This window comes from Halichoeres trimaculatus, unplaced genomic scaffold, assembly GCF_033239565.1.
Source record: "Halichoeres trimaculatus isolate MK-OKI-2021-1 unplaced genomic scaffold, fHalTri1.1 fHalTri1_scaffold_23, whole genome shotgun sequence".
Taxonomy (NCBI): Eukaryota; Metazoa; Chordata; class Actinopteri; order Labriformes; family Labridae; genus Halichoeres; species Halichoeres trimaculatus.
In genome coordinates this window covers 2,300,763-2,322,072 of record NW_027437201.1, presented here as the reverse complement: position 1 = coordinate 2,322,072, position 21,310 = coordinate 2,300,763, and the positions used below count along the sequence as shown (strand labels likewise).

Here is a 21,310-nt window from a genome sequence, read left to right as displayed (position 1 = left end):
AACAAACAACAAAAAAAGGTAAAATGTGCAATGTTCTCCACAGACTGTGTTTAAGGCCACACAAAAACCTCAAAGTAGCAGGATACTGTGCTTCCAACTGTGAGTCATTAGACATTTTAACCACCAGGTGGAGCTGTAGCACAAGTTTTCAGACGTATCTCTTGAGCTGTTTCGATGTTTCCTCTAAATTTTAGATCTTTGCCGAGCATTAAACTTTCCATCAACTTTATTTAGTAGTATTCAGCATCTTTCCACATAATTTGAAAAAACCCTAAAACACCAACTTGACTTCGGACAAACTTTTTTTTACCCCCTCCTGAAAGCTCAGCCCCTGGCCCTCTGTTGATTTTCCCATCCAAAGGTAAGGAGCTTTGCCTTTAAAGTAAAGGTTCAGATATGGTGGAAAATAAATTTGGTCACCCACAAATGATCAAGATTTCTGGCTCTTGCAGGCCTGTAACTTCTTCTTTATGAAGCTCCACTGTCCTCCATTCGTCACCTGTATTAATGACACCCGTTTGAAGTGGTTATCTGAATAAAAGACACCTGTCCACAGCCTCAAACAGACTCCAAACTCAACCAAGAACACCATAGCTACTGTGAAGCATGGGGGTGGAAACCTCATGCTTGGGCTGTTTTTCTGCAAAGGGGACAGGATGACTGATCGGTGTTAAGGAAAGAATGAACTGGGCCATGTATGGTGAGATTCGAAGTCCAAGCTTCCTTTCATCAGTGAAAGCACTGAAGATGGGGCAGGGCTGGGTCCCAGTGGGACAATGATCCCAAACACACCGCTCGGTCAATGAAGGAGTGGCTCTGTAAAAAGTATTTCAAGGTGCTGGAGTGGTCTAGCCAGTCTCTGACCTCAACCTCATAGAAAACGTGTGGAGGGAGTTAAAAGTCCGTGTTGCCCAGCGACAGCCCCAAACCATCACTGCTCAAGAGGAGATATGCATGGAGGAACTACCTCTATGAGTAAAATTATGTAAATTGAGAAGGGTACTTTCTCATATAAACAGCTTTAATAATGAAAGTTTAGAAAAGGAAAAAAACTATGCATTGGGCTTTGGCAGTGGTTTTCATGTAATACAAAAGGCTTGAAGTTTTATTGCTACAAAGCTGCACCACAGTAAGCACAGTGATAGCAAGCAAATTCCAAGTGTTAACTTTCACTTTTTTATTTGTAGTTTTTCCCCAAACCTTGCAATTCTGCAAAACCTAGTGGCATCCTTCATCCTCATATCTTCTTATATTTTTTCTAAAAGCCACAATAAACCTGAAATAAACCTCTTTCCAACCTAACATGAGGTTCTCTGTTCTCAGCCTGGAACTCTGGGACAGTCTGACACTGTAGCTTCAGTTTGTATTTGGTGGTATGTGTGGATGAGGCCAGTTCCTGGACTGGAAGTAGCTTCTTAGTCCTGACAGGTCCACAGGGGGGAAATAAGGGCCAATGCGTTTTCTCAACCACCACTTTCCCTGTGCTGCACTTTTACTGCCCGGCTGGGTGAACTTGTACTTGAAATGCTCCCCACGGACCCACCTGAGAGGGACACAAAGAGGAGCTAAAGTCACATCAAGAAGAAATCACAAGTGACAAAGTTTACCTTGTCCAATGGTCCATCACTACCATCACAGCATCATCTAACAACAACAAAATTAAAGGCGCTATGAGCTAGTGTTCTTCTAGAGAAAAGATGTTTCCATTAGCAAAAACAACCACTGTTGTAAGGACCTAACTCTTGTCAAAGTGTGCATTTGTGTTTAAGCCAATGAATAAAGAGCAGATCTTTTTAAGATTACTTTTCTTTAAACTAGACAATTTTTTGCTGTGACAACAAGCAAAATTTGTAATCTTAGTTTGTACTGTAGTCTAGTTTACCAGGCTATATTTAGCTCTACTCACAGCCTGGTGCTTTGAGACATGTCTTTAATGTGTAATATCTGTGAATCCTGGTTATGTCCTGCCAGTCATCTACCAAGCAGAGCTAACGTAACCTCACTCTTCATTTTATTGATAGACTCTCAAGTTTGAACAGACCACTGCAGAATAACTGCTGACTGTGGGTTGGAATCAACATTGGCAATATTGCCAGAATACTCAGGCAAGCATTGATGACTTACTCAGTCCTCAGAGGGCCTTTAAGTTTGTCAGACTTTCTACCTTTTGACTGTCGTGGTAAAAAGGTTGCTTACAAAAATGAAATGTCAAAACTTTGTTTCTCACATTAAAACTGATGTACAGACCGACAGCATAACAAAGTTAACTGAAGCTCATGCTTTGCTTTCTCTTTACCTGGGGGGCTCTCTGTCTTGGAAGGGGTTGTGGCCAAGCAGGGACAGGACTGTGCTGTCATTGGACAGTAGTCGTCCTGCTATGTGAATAACCCATTCACTCTGCTCGTAGGTCTATAAGGAACAGAGACAAACATATACATTATGAGGATTATGAGAAGCAATCCAGTAAAAAAGGTTATAAGAAGACAGTAACTGACTCCCTGCAGGTGATAGTTCTTTGTCATTTCTAAAACACAATCAACATGTGCAATGTTGGATGTTTTACTTCTCTCTTTGTAGTTTCACCTGTTAAGAGTAAGTAGTCTATAACAAAGTTTCAGACTGGGAACAAGAGAAATAGAGGCAAATTTTTATGAAAAATTAAGTCTGTAGATTGTCTACCGTCATGAACAGTGCTAAGGATTTTTTGACAGTCTTTTAATTCTGACCACCTCAGCATAGGTGGTAAACTGAATCTCTGCGTTTGTGTAAATGTTCTTGTATAACAAAAGGAAAAAGACATGTCCTGGAATTAAATTAACACATAACTTGTGTAAATCAAGAAGTCTTTCAAAAAAAAAAAAACATTTTTCTTCTGAAAACAAATCAGATTGCTTTAGACCATGGTAGGGCCCCTGCACCTCCACCTTGCCACTGTAGCCAAGTACTTCCTTTAGAGTAGTCCATAGGTATCTGTAAGTAACACTTAAAGGGGTCTAGTCTAAGACTAAAATGTGCCCTGTGCAATCTATGATGTGGAACAGAACAGATAAATCCGAGCAGATCAGGATGTTACCTGGAAAGCAGCAAACCACATGAGCCAGTCTAATCGATAGTGGTATGGAGATATCAAGCATGGTCGTCGGTAAACGTCCCCTGGCTTACACAGAAACTGGTACTCTTCCCACACTGCCTCTGGGTCCTTGGGATCAAGGCTTTGGGTGCCTTGAAAAATCACCTCGGTGCGCTCTTTGGTTATGCTGAAAAGAATTGAGTCAAAGTTAAAACCAGAAAATCTCTGAAGATGATGAAAATGTTTAAAGTGCAAAGGGTTCATGGGTAAAATGTACTGCTGCTCTGTTACAGACAGGTGAATTCAAATGCAAAATGTGAAACTGCAATTCCTCCTGTGAATAATCTCTGTACAAAAAGTAGGCTTTGTGGGGCGTAGATGGCCTAGCGTTTAAGGTCGCACCCCATAAGGTTCTCGAGTCTTGGCCTGCGCTTGAATCCGGCCTGTGGCCTGTTTCTCTTTTGTCATTCCCCACTCTCACCCTATTTCCTACTCAATCCACTGTCCTATGTTCTCCAATTAAAGGCATAAAAAGCCCAAAAAATAACTTTAACCCCCCAAAAAAGAGTAAGCTCTGCAGGTTTTCTATCAACCAAATTTTATTAAGATTATAAGTCTATAAATATGAAATTTTCCAATGGTTCTGGGTATATCTGGACATAAATAAATGGGGATAAGGGGAAATCACATGTCTAGTGTTGTTGATGTACTGTTATAATGTTTGTTACTAACTGAAGTAGGCCATTTAGTGTCTCCAAGTGGTTATAGCCATCAGCCTGTCAGTAACTTTTCTTCTGTCTTCCTGTTTAGAAAACCTTGGCAAGTATTCTGACATTCAGAGGTTTCAGTATTGTTCACAAAGACTGACTGTGATGTGTTTCTGTGATGAAAGTTGAAATTCTATCCTGAAGCCAAACTTTTATTGATGTATGCTAACTGCTAGCATATCAATGCAATTGCACCATGTTTAGTATATAGTTTTCAGTACATTAGGGGCTGTACAACATGTTGACTGTAGTGAATAGGAATCTTGTGTGAGACAGTAATGTACATTTCTTTGTGTGTTCAGTTCCAGTAAAACTTCAAGCAGAAAATCCTGAATCAGAGTTTTCTTGGGGAACTGTTATCATCTGCTAAGCTAAGATAGCTGGGGTGAGTAGTCAACATAGGTCTGGCTGCTCAGGTGCAATGAAAAGAATCAAAATGGGAATCATTAAGCATAAGGCTAATGATGTCGATGGGCTGAACCATTTCTAATCTATTCCTAACAGGAACCAGTTTTCAATGCCCATCCCTGGTCATTCAAACAGCATGAGCAGCACTCAGGCAGTTTTCCAAACCGCCGACTACATAATACCTACTGCTTTGCATGTAGTATGTAGCATGACTTTTCTGTTGGGTCTGTTTTGTAGTATATCACTCTGGTTTCCAGTCTTGGAAGGTGGAGCTACAGATGATGTTGGGTTTTATGCCTTTAATATAAATATACAAAACAAGCTATGGGCAGATCTCTGCATTTGGTTATTTTGTTACTTTGTTATTCATATCACACAGAGTCATGATTCTTGATTTCTAATCTTACACCAAAAGTTGAATCATTGACTGAAAATAAATCTAAATTTTTATTTTTACAGCTGATGAAAAAAACACTTCTATATAATCCAGGTATGGTTAAAAATGGGTAATTAGCCTTTTATATGAGCTTTAATGAATTTGTAGAGGTAAACACCTCTTTTAAAACTTCAAGCGACAAGATTTACAGGTGTTTCCTTACCATCACTTCACTTCTATCTCACAAGCTGTCTAACGTTAGTGTTGTTGTATTGTAGTCATAATGCTGGGTCATTCCACTAGATGGGGGTAATTCACTGAAACCTGCCACCCGCATAGACAAACAGCGTTAGCGCCTTGCATTGTGGGAAACAGTATGAGGTAGACTGGTCCGTTGTGTACTGAGAAATTTTCCTGGATCAGTAGGACATCTGGGGATTTTTAGTATACTGCATTTTACAAGTTTTCACATACAACCTACTACGTACTAAATTTCGGCCCAAATACTAGCACTACTAGTGTAGTAGGTGGCTTGAAAAACAGCCTCAGTCTTTCCTCAGCAGGCCCACGTGTTGTAAAGATGCTTCTCCATTGGTTGAAGGGGAAGGCAGCAGTGGTGCTGCGTATCGGGGGCATTCAATTACAATGCAGCCCATAAAATAAAATAATAAGAATCGTCTGTGTTCAGTAATAAAATCTTGTACATGTGTGAATTGAGACCACCATCTTTTAACCATCAACCATGCAGCCCTAGAATTTATTATGTCAAACATGTCATTACACTGTCGTCATGTGTTACACATTTTGAGATAAACTTAGATCCACACTCTACATGTCTCACACTTTACCTTCCAAAGGCGCCGTAGGTGTTTACGATGCGCAGTGGGTCAAAAGAGGTATTCATTATCTGCTTAGAACTCAACAGATTCATCACCACAGGAACGCTGAGGAATCCGATCAGAACGCCCAAAGAAATGTTCACAACTCGACGGATCAACATACCTGTGTGACAACGTGTGTACACAAACACATGAAATACATGAGTAGGATGGCCTGAAACACAGAACATCCAAAGAGAACTGCTACATCTGTCTTCTTTGAGTTGGTTCATACACAAAATGATAGAGCAATTTGTTTTCCCTTTCTGTTTCTAAAGCAGAACAAACTGGATGCTGGGTCCAAACAATGCTACAGACCACCTGCCCCACTTCATCAGGCAGTTAAAGGAGGATAGATAAAGCCATACATGTCATTTATACTGTTTACTTTGAAGGAGCTGCTGCAGTAGGTGCTTCATTTGTTTAACTTTACTGGATTGATTCATCTCATACATCTACTGTGGCTGGTAGGTGTCAGCCATTTTGCAAAAGCAACAACATGAATGCAAAAGCTAACACAACAGAAATCAAGAGGACAGTTTTCCTAATCGACACTGACAAGTTGTGAAAGTAACCAACTGATTGTTTTCTTTTATAACTTCAGCTATGATAACTATAGCTCTAATGCTAATGTTAAGAAAAGACTGATTCATAAAGCTAAATATTAAATGACACATTACCTGGAAATGAAGAAATATAAAAACCATGCATTCATTTTTTTTGCTCTTACATGAGTGTTGGAGCTTTTGCATTTGTGTTGTAGTTTTTGTATTAGTGATCTAGCTTTTGCATTTATGCTATAGTTTTTTGCATAAGTGTTGTAGCTTTTGCAAGAGTGTTGTAGCTATTGATTTATGCTGTAGCTTTTGTATTAGTGATCTAGCTTTTGCATTTATGCTATAGCTTTTTGCATAAGTATTGTAGCTTTTGCATTTATGCTGTAGCTTTTGTCTTAATGATCTAGCTTTTGCATTAGTGTTGTAGCTTTTTGCATAAGTGTTGTGGCTTTTGCATTTATGCTATGGTTTTTGTATTTGTGATCTAGCTCTTGCAATAAGTGTTGTTGCTTTAGCATTTATGCTGTAGCTTTCTGCATTAGTGTTGTAGCTTTTGCATTAGTGTTGTAGCTTTTGCATTTATGCTGTAGCTTTTTGCATTAGTGTTGTAGCTTTTGCAAAAGTGTTGTAGCTTTTGCATTTATGCTGTAGATTTTTGCATTAGCCATCTAGCTTTTGCATTTATGCTAAAGTTTTTGTCTTAATGATCTAGCTTTTGCATTAGTGTTGGAGCTTTTGCATTTATGCTATAGATTTTGTCTTAATGATCTAGCTTTTGCACAAGTGTTGTAGCTTTAGCATTTATGCTACAGTTTTTGTATTTGTGATCTAGCTCTTGCAATTAGTGTTGAAGCTTTTGCATTTATGCTGTAGCTTTTTGTATTAGTGTTGTAGCTTTTGCATTTATGCTATAGTTTTTGTCTAAATGATCTAGCTTTTGCATTAGTGTTGTAGCTTTTGCATTTATGTTGTAGCTTTTGCATTAGTGATGATGCTTTTGCATTTGTGTCTTTTTCTTTTGGATCAATGTATTCTGGTTTTGCATTTATGATTTTGGCTCTTGCCTCTGTTTTGTAGCTTTTATAAATCATCTGACACCCACCGGCCACCCTATATGTCCGTCTCCAGATGCCCAAATAAAACTTAGTGGCACAGGGTCATTACAGCTCAAATTAAGTAGATATATGTGTTTCAATCTTTCTAAATGAAACAAAAAGTTAACTTGGTACATGTGTTAGCACAGTGCTTCTGCACTGGCTGTGTTGTGTTAATTGTCACTTTGTGACCAGCTTAAATACTTCCCCTGTGATAGCTGCTATTCAAACATGCCACCTGAGACAAATGGTGCCATTGAGCATATTTCTGTTGTCTAAAACATGTTTAAAAACATTACTTGTTACCAACTCATGACACTTGGGGTAAACATTGCATTAAACTCCATTGATGTCCGTGAATACCTTTGGTGGGTTTAGGGGTGCGTCTGGATTTACTCTCATTCTGTATCTCCAAGACTGCCGTCCTTGCTCGGCCTCCAGAGTGAAATAGAAAGCTCAGAGAGGAATCGTCAAAACATGCCAGACTTGGAACAATGGTTAGCCAGTTTAGGAAACTGAGGTTCCCACTCACTATCAGAACCACCTATTGCATGGAAAACAGCCAAAAGAGAAGACACATCAGTAGTGTAGACACTTTTATCAAAACATAAGTCCTGGACTGACTGTGCTCACATTTGAATAAAGAGGTATTCAAAAGAAATTCAAAAGTAGGAAAAGAGTTATTGTTACAAACACACACTCTGATATCCACATGCTTAAAGTGTAAGTTAAAACAATGCAAAGGAAGAGATAAATAAACAGTTCTTTCCATTTCATATTAAAGCTGTTAGATCTTTAAATATTTTATCCTACACAAAGTAAAAACTGAGTTTTTTTAACAGTATTGAAGTGAGCATCACTTTTTTCTTTAAGTTTGATATACAGTGCATTCAGAAAGGATTTAGACCCCTTTACTTTTTCACTTTTGTTTTGTTGCAGCCCAATGTAACAATCATTTATTTCAAATTAACCCTTTAGCCCCTGATTTGTGCAAGTGTGTTCTGAGTGAAAGTAATTAGGGGTGGAAAAAAAACTGTTATACTTAATCAGAATTTTTTTTGTTTATTTGGCAATGTCAAAATCGGGATACTTTGTTGAAAAAAAATATATATATTTTTTCTAATTCAAATTCTTTATTTCAGTCTTTGTTTATGAACTGGATTGGAAAAACGTTTCCACTTATCACCAGCAGCTTGGGTGAAATGTTTCTCCTTGACTCACTTGATGTGCATTCATTTTAGGGGAAAATATGGCTCCTGATATAGTCTGTAGAAATTATCATCATAGTTTGAAAAATAAAAATAAAAATCGTAAATATCCAAGAATCGCAATTTAAATTAAGTTGGCACACCAAAAATCGTAATAGAATTGAATCAGTTTGCACAATGGGAAAAATTCCAACAGTTTGTGAAAGCCAAAGTTGCCAAAAAGGAGATTCTCCTGGGTTATAAAACCTTAACTGGGGTTTCTGAATATATAAAACACTGGGCCATGCCTTGTTGCTTATTTTTTCAGTTTGTCACATGATGAGCAGCAGCCATCCTTATGTGGCTTATGCAGAAGGAGAGGGAAAGGTTGTGGTAATGCTGTCCAAGACACCTTTTTTTGCTTCTTTTTTTTACAAAACAAGAGAAAAAAGAACTATAAATGTTATTGTACATATCTTTTATATTGTTCAAATTTTAAGTTTATCCTGTACAAATTGTTATTTGTGTTCAATTGCAAATTTTTTTTCTTCCACTCAACCTCCAAAATCAAATTCACTTTTGTTTTTTCTTCAATCTTTTTTTCATTAGACCCGAGAATCTTCTATCTCAGATACTCCGCTAAAAAGCCAAGATTAAGGCTGTCTGGTTGTCCTTCCAGGACTCTGTTCCATCTCTACACAGCACCTCTCAAGCTACGTCAGAGTGATCATTGAGCAAGGGTGTAGAACTGTGTATGGACCGTATGGACCAAATCTAATCAGCTGTAGCGTTAGGTTGCAACATAACCAAAGTCACAGAAAGCGAAGAGGGTCTGAACACTTCCTTCATGCCCTGCAGTGAGTTTTTGCTTTTAAATTATTTGCAGGTTTGGATTTTCCTCAGAGTGTAACAAAAATGTTGCTCATTTTGATCAGAGTAACCACCAAACATCTTACACACAGGGTTATGAGAGCATACTTTTACCATGGACTGCATCGTGTGCAATGACCAACTTTCAGTGTAACATGCATCATGATAAACTTCTTGTAACTGCATTCTAGCTATTGAAAAGATAACTTCATCAAACAAAATGTTCTTCGGAGGATTAAAGTCTTTTTTGGATTCTTTAAACTGGATTCAAGTCTAAATATTTTTTTTCACAAGAGCTTCTAGGTTTATCCCCAAGTGTGTGATGGTTTAAGCAGGAGATTACCTGAAAGAGGATCTGAATTGCGCCATTGACCATGCACATCCGTCTGCCGAGGAAAGTGAAAAAAGGGAAAACTAGCTCGATGAGGTGGTTGGACAGTGTCTCAAAGCGGTGAAACCACCAGGGAAAGCGATGCATGTAGTATGACATGGGGTTGGGGACCGGTTGGGTCTGAGAAATGATGGAAAGAGAGTGGCTGTGAAGTTAATCCATTTTTAAAGAACACTTTATATACTGTTTATAATAAATGTTTCCCCTGCTTTACTTTGGCGCTAAAAGATTTTATGTTGCCTGAAAAAAGAGTAATTTATTGTGACACCTTTTGGCACACAATTGCACCTAAACAAAAACTTCACACCTCCTAACTGACGTTCAAGATAGTGATGCTGCAGAGTCAGAAACTGACTTAGAAAGAGACACTAATCACAAAAAGTTAAGGGTATTCAACTTTTGGTGAAATTCATGGAAAACCTAAAAAGTTCATGCTACAGTGATGTTACATCATGAAAGTAAACGGTTATTTCTTTATCTCAAACAATTTATCAGAACAAAAGCTAATAAAAGTGGTGATACACTTCAAAAAAGTCGATTTCTCAGTCATTAATAATCTCAACAGCTCGTGCATCCTTGAGCATTAATTTCAGATCGACTGTGAAGTTTTAATGCCAAACACAAGTCGACTTATCGTCTGCTCAGGTATGGTTCCACTCTCCTCGTGGGGCTGACTCCAGGTTATTGAGGTTCTGGGGTACAGGGCTAAAACCCTCTACCCCTTCCTTAAAGCTCCCAAAGTAATGCTTGTTTCTCTTTGAGTCTTTGTAGATGATTTAACTGTGGAGCACTACCTCCAGCTTTATATTTCTTTGTCTTTAAGACTACCTTCTCAACTCCTGTTTGGAGGTCGAGCTACTAAGGCTATCTGGCAGTGAGACACAATATATACAGACCTCATAATGATAGTCCATGCATGTGAGGTCTCTCCAGCATTTATCCCCTCTGATTTTAATAAGACCCTGAAATAGACAAAAAAAAACAACACATAGTATATTAGAATTTTAGAAGCTGTGCTAAATTAAACCAAGCAGGCAAAAAACAGTTCCATTAAAAAAACAAAACAAAACAAAAAAAACAACATTGGGGCTGCTGTTGCTCTAATGCGACATTTAGTTCTTATCAGGAACTCTGAGTTTGAACGAACTTTAGCTTTCACTGTTGTGAAAATGGTTCCACCGATCTAAGCTCTGTTTTCATCAAGCAGTCCGGTTTAGATCAGTACAGTTTGGCACGGCTTGGATCGGAAAAGCCTGATCCTGTTTGCGTTTCCTACCTCCGTGGCAGTTGCCCCTTGGTTACATAATAGTGTGACGCCATAGCAGTGCGACACAGTGTACCCCACTAATAAACCCAACAAAGAAGAAAACTGTGGCAAAGTAAAAAAAAGTGCAACAGAGAAGTGTGCGTGCCACCAGGAGAAATACAGCACCCGCTGTTGCACAGGAAGTGACCATTCTTTCAACCAATAAACTGACTGCAGCGCCACCTTCTGGTATTAGATCGGTTACGTCTGGCACCCTAACAGAAAGGTATTCTTGAAACCCAAGTCTAAATCCTAATGCCTCATCCCCTGCTTGAATCAGTCAATTATTCTGTTCATCACCCTTGATATGATTATCCCGTATCTGAAAACAATGGTTATGACTAGTCTAGGATGAAGGGAAAGGGGTAAGAGTGAAAATTGGGACTGGCCCTAAGATTAAGATTAAGACTAAATCAATCAAAAACCATCAGGTTAGGAGAAATATCATCTAGCATTAGCCCCCTAGTTATTTTGGTACCCCTTTTAAGTTTTAACAAACAATGGGCAATTTTTTCTTCCTGAACAGAAAAAAAAGGTTCGCTCTGTGGAAACAAAGCTTAACAAGTGGATTACTCACAGCCCCCAGCATGATGCGAACAATGAGCCATCTGAAGGTCCATATGCAGACGAGAGACGGGGGACAGCGCCGGGGGACCGGGGACAAAGTCCACACTGGGCATAAGAAAATAGCCAGGAACCCTGTCTCCAGTAGCTGACTCTCCCAACCTTAAGAAATCATCACAGCAACAGGTTCACTATTAAAAGCTTTATAAAAATAACTTCACTGTCACATACAGCAACATCACCTGACAATGCACAGGTGCTGCAAAGATCAGTTTAACTGGCTGTCTGTTCTGACCCCACTGATGCCTGATTGGAGGGTAAGTGAAAAATCTCACTCATTAAAAGTGCCTTGTTACGCAAAATCTACTTTTACATGCGTTTCTGCTACAATCATGTGTCGCTGACATGTCTACAACCCCCATTATCCCCCCACCCCCATTATGAAAAACACACATTTCAATTTTGTGTCAGCTCAACAGAAAATGTTGAATTAGCAAAGGTTCTCAATTAGGTTTTATCCACTGGGGCTGAAAAAGGATGATGGATGAAAGTCTAAAAAAATCTCCTTATGTTGTCAAGAAATTAAAGGAAAAAGCAAGAAACTATGCTTAAGAAAAAAAAAACAGTACTCAGAATTTTACCCCTTTGGCAATACTACGTGAGTTTGTTTTCTTTGGTTTATACTTGGTATATTTTAAGGATCTTCTTTTGCAGAGTTAAAGCTGGGGTGCCATCTACAGGGTGATATATCCATAAGAAAACAGACAAAAGGTCTAAAGGCTTCATGGTAATCTTTTTTTTAATGCATACAGACCTGAGAGTCTCAAATTAATCCATGATTTGGCATAAAATACCTTCTGTGTGGATTAGAATGAAAAAGAAGAACTGCTGGAGTCATGGATGAAAACCAGGTCGTCTGATGTGGACCTGTGGAGTTAACTTACCAAAAGAGTACCTACAAAGAAAGGAAAGAAAGAAATTAGAGACACAAGAATGCAGAGTAAGACCAATAAATCACCAGTTTTTAACTTGAAAAATTCTACATTTATTTCAATTTTGGGTAAACTATTTAGGAATGGCTATTGTATATTGAAAAATGGAAAAGGTTTGTCCCCTCATCAAAGTTTAATCAAGATGGTCCAAAAGTCAAGTCCTTGTATAACTTTAAATTGCTTTTTAGTATCTGATAATCTAACTTTGTGCAGGAAGGACGATGGCCCAGACCTCTTTTATACCCTCCATCTCCGTCTCGTAACTACAATTCATGTGTCATGCACTTTTGTGAAAGGTGGTAATCATCAGAGACAGGTGGGCTATTAATATTAACCACAAGTAATACTATTTGCTGCTGGTGTCTTTGGCAATATTCACTTTGAGGTCAATCAATGGAAGCAGGCATGGAAGACCAAGGATGTACGTAGTAACCCGTTACTGGTCAGGAGTTAACTGCATAACTGAGGTAAGTATGTATGCAAGTGTTGAACATCTGAAACACTAAACAAGCAGGAGGAATGACAGAGAAAGACTATTTTCTTTACTTTGGGTTTGATATAAAAAGTTAAAATAATTAAGGTATAAACAAGCACTTAACCCAAAAGAAATCATTTTCTTTACGTTTATTATGAGTGAGAAAATTCTACCAATCACCATCAAAAATTGTTGAGAAAAGAGAGAAAGCTGTACAATTTCAAAGGATTTGAAATATCAAAAAAAAAAAAAAAAAAAAATTCAGAACTGCATTAAAGGAACATTACATTACGTTACGGTGAGAGGACAGACACCAGGGAAGCTGAATCAAATTACATCTTTAAAATCATGATCAACTCCAGAATTCTCAGTAATTATATGTTGTTGTGTTGACCCTATCTTGCTGTTTTTTCATGTGGCAAAAGGGGAACTATAAATGGGGTCTTTTGTGGTTGTTGTTTTTTTCAGTGGTTTTTCTTTTCTTTTTTTTGTAAACAAGAACAAATGAAGTGCAAAAAGACATTTTTGGCCTGCAGCTTTTATTTTCAAGCTTGTATAATGTGTTAAATTAATAAGAGTTTTCTTCTTTCTGCTCCTTTTCATTCATGTTTGAGATTTCTATTTTTGTATGAAATTATTGAATCACTGTTTTTAGACACTTGTGTAAAGCTTTGAAAAAAAAAAATCTGAGAGTAGAATAAGAGTAAAATATTTGTGTTGAGCATTCTAGATTTTTCAATAAGCTTCTCTTATTATTATTATTATATTATATTACTTATTGCGAGTATTGAGTAAACGCATTACCCAGACTTACCACAGCTGTCCAACATTGACCAGGGAGTGGTACATGACCCAGAGTGTAACCATGATCACCATATTGGCCATTCCCGTCAACAGGACAAATGCAGATAGTGCCATTCCAACCAGGGCCAGGCCAACCAGGTTAGCATCCATGTTTCCCCAGTCCAGCATCCAGAGGATGGAGGGTGTATACGTGAAGGCTGCTAAGCCTATCTTCCCCCCTACGTAGCGCTTCACACTGTTAAGGTAGGTTACACAGGACATCAGGCCACGTTCCCCTATTAGCTGCTTGTTCTGGTTGTAAGCAACGCTAAATGCCACAACTACAAAAGAGAGAAGAGAGAAATGAAAATAAAGGGATTATTTAATACTCTCCTTAACTGAGCGTATTTTTTTTCATGGTTTATACAAAACAGAGGTTTAAACAACAAACTCTTTGTGTGTCATTTCAACTTTACTAAACTCTGTGAAGTCAACACACAGTCAGTGTGAGAGATTTCAGAGAATAAAAGCACCAACATGTCACAACTCAAAGGTCTTCATGTGTACAGTGTGTTCAAAGCTGTAGTGTGACACTACTACTCTGAAAAGGATTGGGGTCATACAGAGAACTTTACTGTTCTGTTTTGGGGGATCTTACACCATCATTAACCAATCTTTAATGTGCAGCACTGACTTCACATATGTGTCAGCATGATCATGACAGATACAACTTTCCAGCTTATCAGAGAGCATAAGAATACCCAAATGGAGATGGGTAAGATTATAAAGCAAACAGCTTCAACCTGTGACAAACTGCTGTAATATGATACAAAATGTGTAGTGTATGTAAACCTGTCACAGGCTCAAGTGACTCAAAAAGGGGCTACAGTCTGCTGTTGTCAAAAGCAAAAGTAAACTTTAAAGCTTGAAGCTATAAGATCTTGGGTTTTTTTTAATCAAAAGGACTAAAACGAGTAATACACAGACAGTAATGATAATCTTTCTCCCTCTGTGGAGAACTCTTAAAGAGCATTGTCACCTCAGGTAAATATTGACATAATTACAGTAAATGAAAGCGACGGAGCGCAGCAGCACGATACGAGTGAGCCAGTAAGTCCCAGGCTGAATGGACTGAAGCTCCTTCTCCTTTTCTTTGCTGGTGTCTGTGGCATTTTCCCCACTGCTGTCTTCACAGCTTGTCTCTGTTTTCCTGCTGCTCCCAACATGTCTCTTTCTCACAGAGTCGGTCAGTCCTTCCTGGTTGGTGGCCGCCATTTTTTCGAGAGGGTAACGGCTGCGGCGTGCGGGTAGGCGGGGATGGACGTTCAGCCCCGCCCACAAAGGCCCAGCCCCGCCCAACAATTCCAAATATAGAAATCCTCCCCAGATTACTCCACCTCTTCCCATCGGGCTTCGGTGTCAACCATAGACTGTAAAAAAAACAACTGTTCAAATGATCAGCTCGTCATCAAGCTCTGCTCGAGCCTGATACTGAGCCATGCATTTGAATCAGGTGTGTTGGAGTGGGGTAACATCCAAGACATGCAGGGCAGGGGGTCCCCTGGACCAGGGTTGAGAAACATTGGTTTAGGGAATAATTACAGTTCAGTGAACAATTAATTTAAGGAATAACTTAGGTATTTAGGGAATGCAGGGATCTTCTTACACTGTTTAAGGACTCTGTAGTAGTTTTGACGAAGGTCTTGGTTTTCAGGCTTGTTGTGTTGTGTTTCTCAGATGTTTCCTAAGGAGGGAACTCTCATCAAACCATGGTTGTTCTTTTGATTGTTGTTGGTTCCATTTGATTCTTCTGCTCTGGTTTACTGGGGCATATTGTCAATATGTTAAATATGTAAAGTCTGCTCTGGTTCGTTACACCAACCTATTGTTAATATGTTTAATTGATATAGTCTGCTCCAGTTTATTCCACTTTATTTTGTAATACTGTATTGTTAAGTTAGTGTATCATAATGATTACCATATTTCACTGTACTACTCCTTTCTTCTCACCTGTTGTATGCTGCAACACAATAATCCCCCATGGGGATCAATAAAGTTTTATCTTATCATATCTTGTTTTTTCATTTAAGATTCTTCAGCTAAGTTCTTAAGGATGTTGTTTAGATTTTTGGTGGCTGAACTGATGCCGACTCTGTCAATCAGGTACTGTGTACTGAGAAATGTCCCCAACATGTTTAGAATGGCAGTGATGTCAAAGGCCTTGGTGAACTCAGCTGGGCCACCTTCACGTTTGGTATCTGCGTGCAGCTCCCAAAGATCTCAGAGTTGATGGTGTTGATAACTGTTTGGGACAGTCACCCCCCTCTACACGGGCTGAAGTGACCACTTGGGAGCCAGATATAGGAAAGTCTCCACCTGGTTGGCATAACACATTTACCTGCCCTCTTGGGTTGAAAAAAGCACATGCTGTTTGTGCCTTTTTTCTTTTCTTCTTATTACCCGTGCCCTTTAAAGGCCTGTGCACGCCACTACATCAAGGTGTTTTTTTGTTTTGATTTTTTTTGTTACTGTTGTTGCAAATTATGATGTGATAGATGTGTCACAATCCTAGGAAAATTGATGTAATGGCACCAAACTAAACAAAACTACAGAACAAAATTGGGTGAGAGTACTGGGCAAAAATAGCTGATTTTATTGGTCCCTTCAGCATCCTGCCCCAGATATATATATATATATATATATATATATATATATATATATATATATATATATATATATATATATATATATATATATATATATATATATATATATATATATAAATTAATTAATTAATATATATATATAAATTAATGAATCAATAATAATAATAAAATTAATAAATACTCAATAAAACACTGAGAGCCATTTAGTAATTTAATCAAAATGAGTAAAAAAGTAAAAACAAAACACTTTTTTAATGACATATACATTTCTTGATCATTTGCAAATGGATTAAATATATATATATATATATATATATATATATATATATATATATATATATATATATATATAAACAGACCCTTGATTATCTTTTAAGCTAAAATAAAAGCAAAACGACCCCCCCCCCCCCAAAAAAAAAATATATATATATATATATATATATATATATATATATATATATATATATATATATATATATATATATATTAATTAATTAATTAATTAATTAATTAATTATAATAATAAAATAAATAAATACACAATGAAACACTGAGAGCCATTTAGTAATTTTAATCGAAGTGAGTAAAAAAGTAAAAAAAAAACACTTTTTAATGACAGTTACATTTCTTGATCATTTGCAAATGGATTAAATATATATATATATATATATATATATATATATATATATATATATATATATATATATATATATATATATATATAAACAGACCCTTGATTATCTTTTAAGCTAAAATAATGCCCTCCCAAGGCATTGGCACAGGTGTCCTTTGCTTGCTGCCTTCACAATAACCTTTAAAGCAAGCAATGTAGAGACAGTTCTGAAGCCCAGGGGTGCATTACATAAATAATGATAAAAGCTAAGAGAAGAGATAAATTTGTAGAAATCTGCCTGCTAAGCAATTGATTTGCTGGACAATAGATCTGTCTGAGCTGATTGTGGATGAAGAGGAAGAAAGACTCCTGTGGAATAAGGAGATCTGAAAAGGCGCTGACATTTCTAGAAGGCTAGGCAGAAAAGCTGGATTACAGTTAGGATCATAACTAAGATGGTAACTGATGCCCTGGACACTGCTGGGGTTGAACTTCTACACACAAAGCTCTCGTCTGGGTCAGTGCCACTGGAGGTATACGTCACAAAGCTAACGTTGGCCCCAGCCACATTATCTGTGATCCATGTCTGAAATTCAGAAACTCGGGCATAGACCTCAGGAAAACCAGCCAGGGCACAAGGTACTCCATAACTGGTCACGCCTGCCTGGATCCACCTCGAGCCCTGTTTACACTGCAAAGGTCCACCAGAGTCCCCCTAGTGCAGGAGAGACAAAATGTTGGTCTGAAAATGAGTTTTTAGAAAGTCTATGCGTTTTTTAAAAAAATACTTTTTTTTTCTTGAGATAGAAGGGTAATTGTTTTTATTACAAGTACAACAAAACTGGATGGTTATGTTTCAGTGCCAAATCTGCATCATTACATGAAATAAATGAATGTATCTAACCTGACAAGCTCCTTTGTTCTCCTGCCCAGCACATATCATCTGGGTTGTGATGTTTGCCGCTGGTTCTACGATGTAGTTGCAAGTGCACTGCTTATTTCCAATGACAGGAATCTCAACCTCCTGGAGAAAGTTGAAGGCTTCATTGGGCTCTGTGGGAGACAAGTATAAAAATATTTTGACACACGTTACCATCCACTCTTCAGAGCAGCAGTTCTTGATGTTTTGGGAGCAGACTTGATGTTAAAGGCAGTACACTAAAATGCTACATAGACATGTACTGACTAATGTTGACATGCTACAGTTTCAGCATTTTGCTCCGTCTTATTCTACACATGAATTTTTATGTCTTTGGCTGTGATGAAGTTCTTTTTGATCTCCTAACCTCACACATCTTGTGCTTGGTTTCTGTTTTGGACAGAAACCAAGAACATGTAGCAAGTCGTCCTCATGGAAGCTCAACAGAATTTGGGTTCACAAAAGTTAATAGGATTTGTTTTCTCTGAGTGTGAATGTTGGAACAATGGATGCTGAGAACCAGTGTGAATGCTAACTCAGTCTGAATCTATGAAGCCTGACCTGATACTCACCGTCTTTTCCCAGCCTTCCCCAGCCAGTGGCCCAGCAGGAGGTGGAATTGTGGAATTGACTGCCGCTACTGGCCAGGCAGATAGGTCGGATGTAGTCAGTGTAATTAACAGGGCTGCTGAGCTTCATCAGGGCGACGTCATTGTTAAACAGGGTGTTGTTGTAGTCAGGATGCATGATGACCTGTGACACAGTTCTGTTCACTTCATGAACATTGGGGCCACTCTGGGTTTCTCTTCCAAAGTAGAGAAGCCAGACAGAGGGTTCGATGCTGGATAAAGAAAGATACACTGATTAATTTCTAACATCTAAATCTGTCACTCCATGTTCCTTACAGACTTGTTCACACTTGTCCTCATTTTAATTTGAAGTTTGGGATACTTTCGTAGAACAGGGCCCTGTTCTACGAAGCAGGATTACTGCCTAGCGAGGTAGCTTTGAGGACAGGTTCTGGATTCCCTGTTCTATGACACGGGATCACTCCTCAGCGAGGCGAGTCTCCATGGCAACATACGCTGAACGGCTAACCTGCTCCGGGGCAGGTTAGGTTCCAGATTGAACTCGCGGACTATAAAAACCCCGCCCACTGACCAATGAGCCCTCACGAAAAAATGGCTTGTCCGTTCTAAGAGGATCCCGTGGACATCGGAGTTCGCACTGTCCAAGGAGCACTCCGGCGCGCAAGAGTTTTCAGGGACCCCACCGACCCACTCTCTTTTTGGGATGACCACCTTTGTGAAAGGTACCGCTTTTCCAGGGAGGGGTTGGTATACATGTGCCAGCTTTTAGAGCCGTACGTGGCTCGCGACACTCGTAGAAGCTGTGCATTAACGGTCCCGCAGAGTGTGTATCGCCCTTCGCTTTTAAGCATCGGTTACATCTATATACTGTTACACTACACAGTACATGACACTTTCTACGGGTAGTTAAAGGGAATGAAGAACTCTCATTTCCGTAATAAGATCTTCAATGCCAACACTTCTGTTCCATGACAATATTTTATTGTCCGTCTTAAAATTGTGACAGGAATTCATGTAGATGTGTGGGCTACATATCACACAAAAAATGTAAACACGATAGTAATGAACAAATGAATAAATTCATCTAAGAAATAAATTAGTTTTGTTGCATGTTCCAGTAAAAGTGCATGGTGAACAGTGCTATTTCAGGATGAGAATGACACAAAAGATTTTTTTTTGCACTACAGTTACGCATTTAGACTGTCAGCAATTTTCTGCCAGCACTCCTTCCGTGCTTTAGCAGCGGCGACGGTGTTGCTTTTAACGTTAATTACATGTTTCAGCTCGTCATACTTCCTCATGATCACCTCCTGCTCCTCCTGTGTGAAGTATGCGCTCCTTCTCTCTCCTGCTCTGACGCTCACGACTGCTCCATGTTCGTGATTGGTCAGATGCAGCGGGCTCCGCCTTATTACGTGCACGCGCTCATTGCCCAGCTGGATCCACTTATGAGGTTGATAACCAGCGTCGTCACACCGCGTAGCGAGACCGCCGGCTACCGCGCTCAGTTCAGCGAGGTAGCTCCAAGGCTATCTCGCTAGGCTGAGCTTGCTTCGTAGAACAGGGCCCAGATCAGAAGAATGCAGCTTTTATTTATTTACTTTAAACTTAAATAAACTTAAAAGGTTGATGTTTTGAATTCCACTATTATGTAACCATGAAATAATTCAGATGAAAAAATCTTAACAAAATAAACGCGAATAAAGAACACAACATGGAGAGATCACAACAGTCAACAGTTTTAACTGATATTCTACCACACGCCACCATAACCATATTCTTTCTGACCAGAGATGGACCGTTTTTCAGTGCACCAACACCTTTCCACTGTACTTTAATGTGAAATCATTTTGAATCCTGTTTGCTGATGAATTGCTCTTACGTTAGGATGCAGTGGCTTGCTGTGAGGACCCACTGGTCACTGATCAGGGTCCCTCCGCAGATGTGTTCTTGGAACACACCTAATCTGAAGTGCACACTGACCTGCCATGGCCATGACCCAGCAGTGGCATTCTCACCACCCACTATCTTTGTGTTCAGAGGAGCTACTCCACAGTCTTCAAGAGGACACAGACAAACAGTGTGTCAGGCTGGTTCATGCAATCATTTGTAATGGTATGTGTTCATATCTTGAATTCAGTGTTGTTGCTGTTTATGACTTAAACATCACATCACTAACAGCAAATTAAATGGCTGAATGAAATGAATTGCACTTACCTTGAGCTTTTGACCCTGTTAAACAGAAGAAAAAAAACACATGTTGCTTACTGATGTGCCCCTCATTTTATGTGCTGCTTTAACAGCAAAGAAAAACTTTCTGTGTAGCATTCAAGACTTAAAATTAAAATGTGTTTATATGGACACAAGGTGGTGCTACAGTCACGCTACTTTCTCAAACTCATTCCAAAATATACTATAATGTAGGTGTAGTCAGGACAAAGTTCAAATGAAAATGTGAACATAAAAAATGAAAATTTAATACAGCAGGAAATACATTTTAATGTCAATATAGGCAAATATTTAAGTACATGCTGGATTTGATTAAAACGAAAATTCCACAAAGAAATTACATTTATATTATCAACAGTCTCAAAGATGAAAATGGAAATGAAAATTGGATACGTGACAATTAATTTTAACCATGACTCAAATAATGTGCCTTCACTCTTGAAATGAGCATGTATTTACTGTATTGCGTTTATATTTTCATGCTTGCATTGTTATATGAATTTTGTCCTAAATATTCTTATCATCTTTTATATTATCTAACATTTATTTTAACATCACCTGTCCACCTAAAATGA

At 38.5% G+C, this 21,310-nt stretch overlaps 2 protein-coding genes across 2 annotated transcripts; both read right to left on the bottom strand.

The window, feature by feature from the left end:
• Nucleotides 1–454: 454 nt before the first annotated feature.
• Nucleotides 455–15,022, bottom strand: lmf1 (lipase maturation factor 1). The gene is made up of 11 exons (XM_074664082.1): nt 14,783–15,022; nt 13,750–14,059; nt 12,413–12,423; nt 11,482–11,630; nt 10,495–10,560; nt 9,551–9,718; nt 7,514–7,694; nt 5,470–5,623; nt 3,074–3,257; nt 2,297–2,409; nt 455–1,543 (listed from the first exon to the last, which is right to left on the bottom strand). The coding sequence occupies exons 1-11, from the start codon at nt 14,991–14,993 to the stop codon at nt 1,357–1,359; spliced, it is 1,734 nt and encodes a 577-aa protein (XP_074520183.1). The 5' UTR covers nt 14,994–15,022; the 3' UTR covers nt 455–1,356.
• A 2,126-nt stretch (nt 15,023–17,148) lies between these two features.
• Nucleotides 17,149–20,605, bottom strand: LOC141785440 (chymotrypsin-like protease CTRL-1). Its single transcript, XM_074663766.1, is given in 5 exon segments — nt 17,149–17,712; nt 17,902–18,050; nt 18,489–18,757; nt 20,389–20,576; nt 20,579–20,605. Coding segments are annotated over 5 exon segments (942 nt in total). The 3' UTR covers nt 17,149–17,403.
• Nucleotides 20,606–21,310: the final 705 nt, after the last annotated feature.

Coding starts and splice junctions, on each gene's coding strand:
- lmf1 (XM_074664082.1), bottom strand. CDS start 14,993: ATGGCGGCCACCAACCAGGAAGGACTGACCGACTCTGTGAGAAAGAGA. Junction 9,719..10,494: donor GCATGGACTATCATTATGAG/GTCTGTATATAT, acceptor ATCATTTCTCAG/ACCCAACCGGTCCCCAACCC. Junction 2,410..3,073: donor TGTGGTTTGCTGCTTTCCAG/GTAACATCCTGA, acceptor TGTTCCTTATAG/ACCTACGAGCAGAGTGAATG.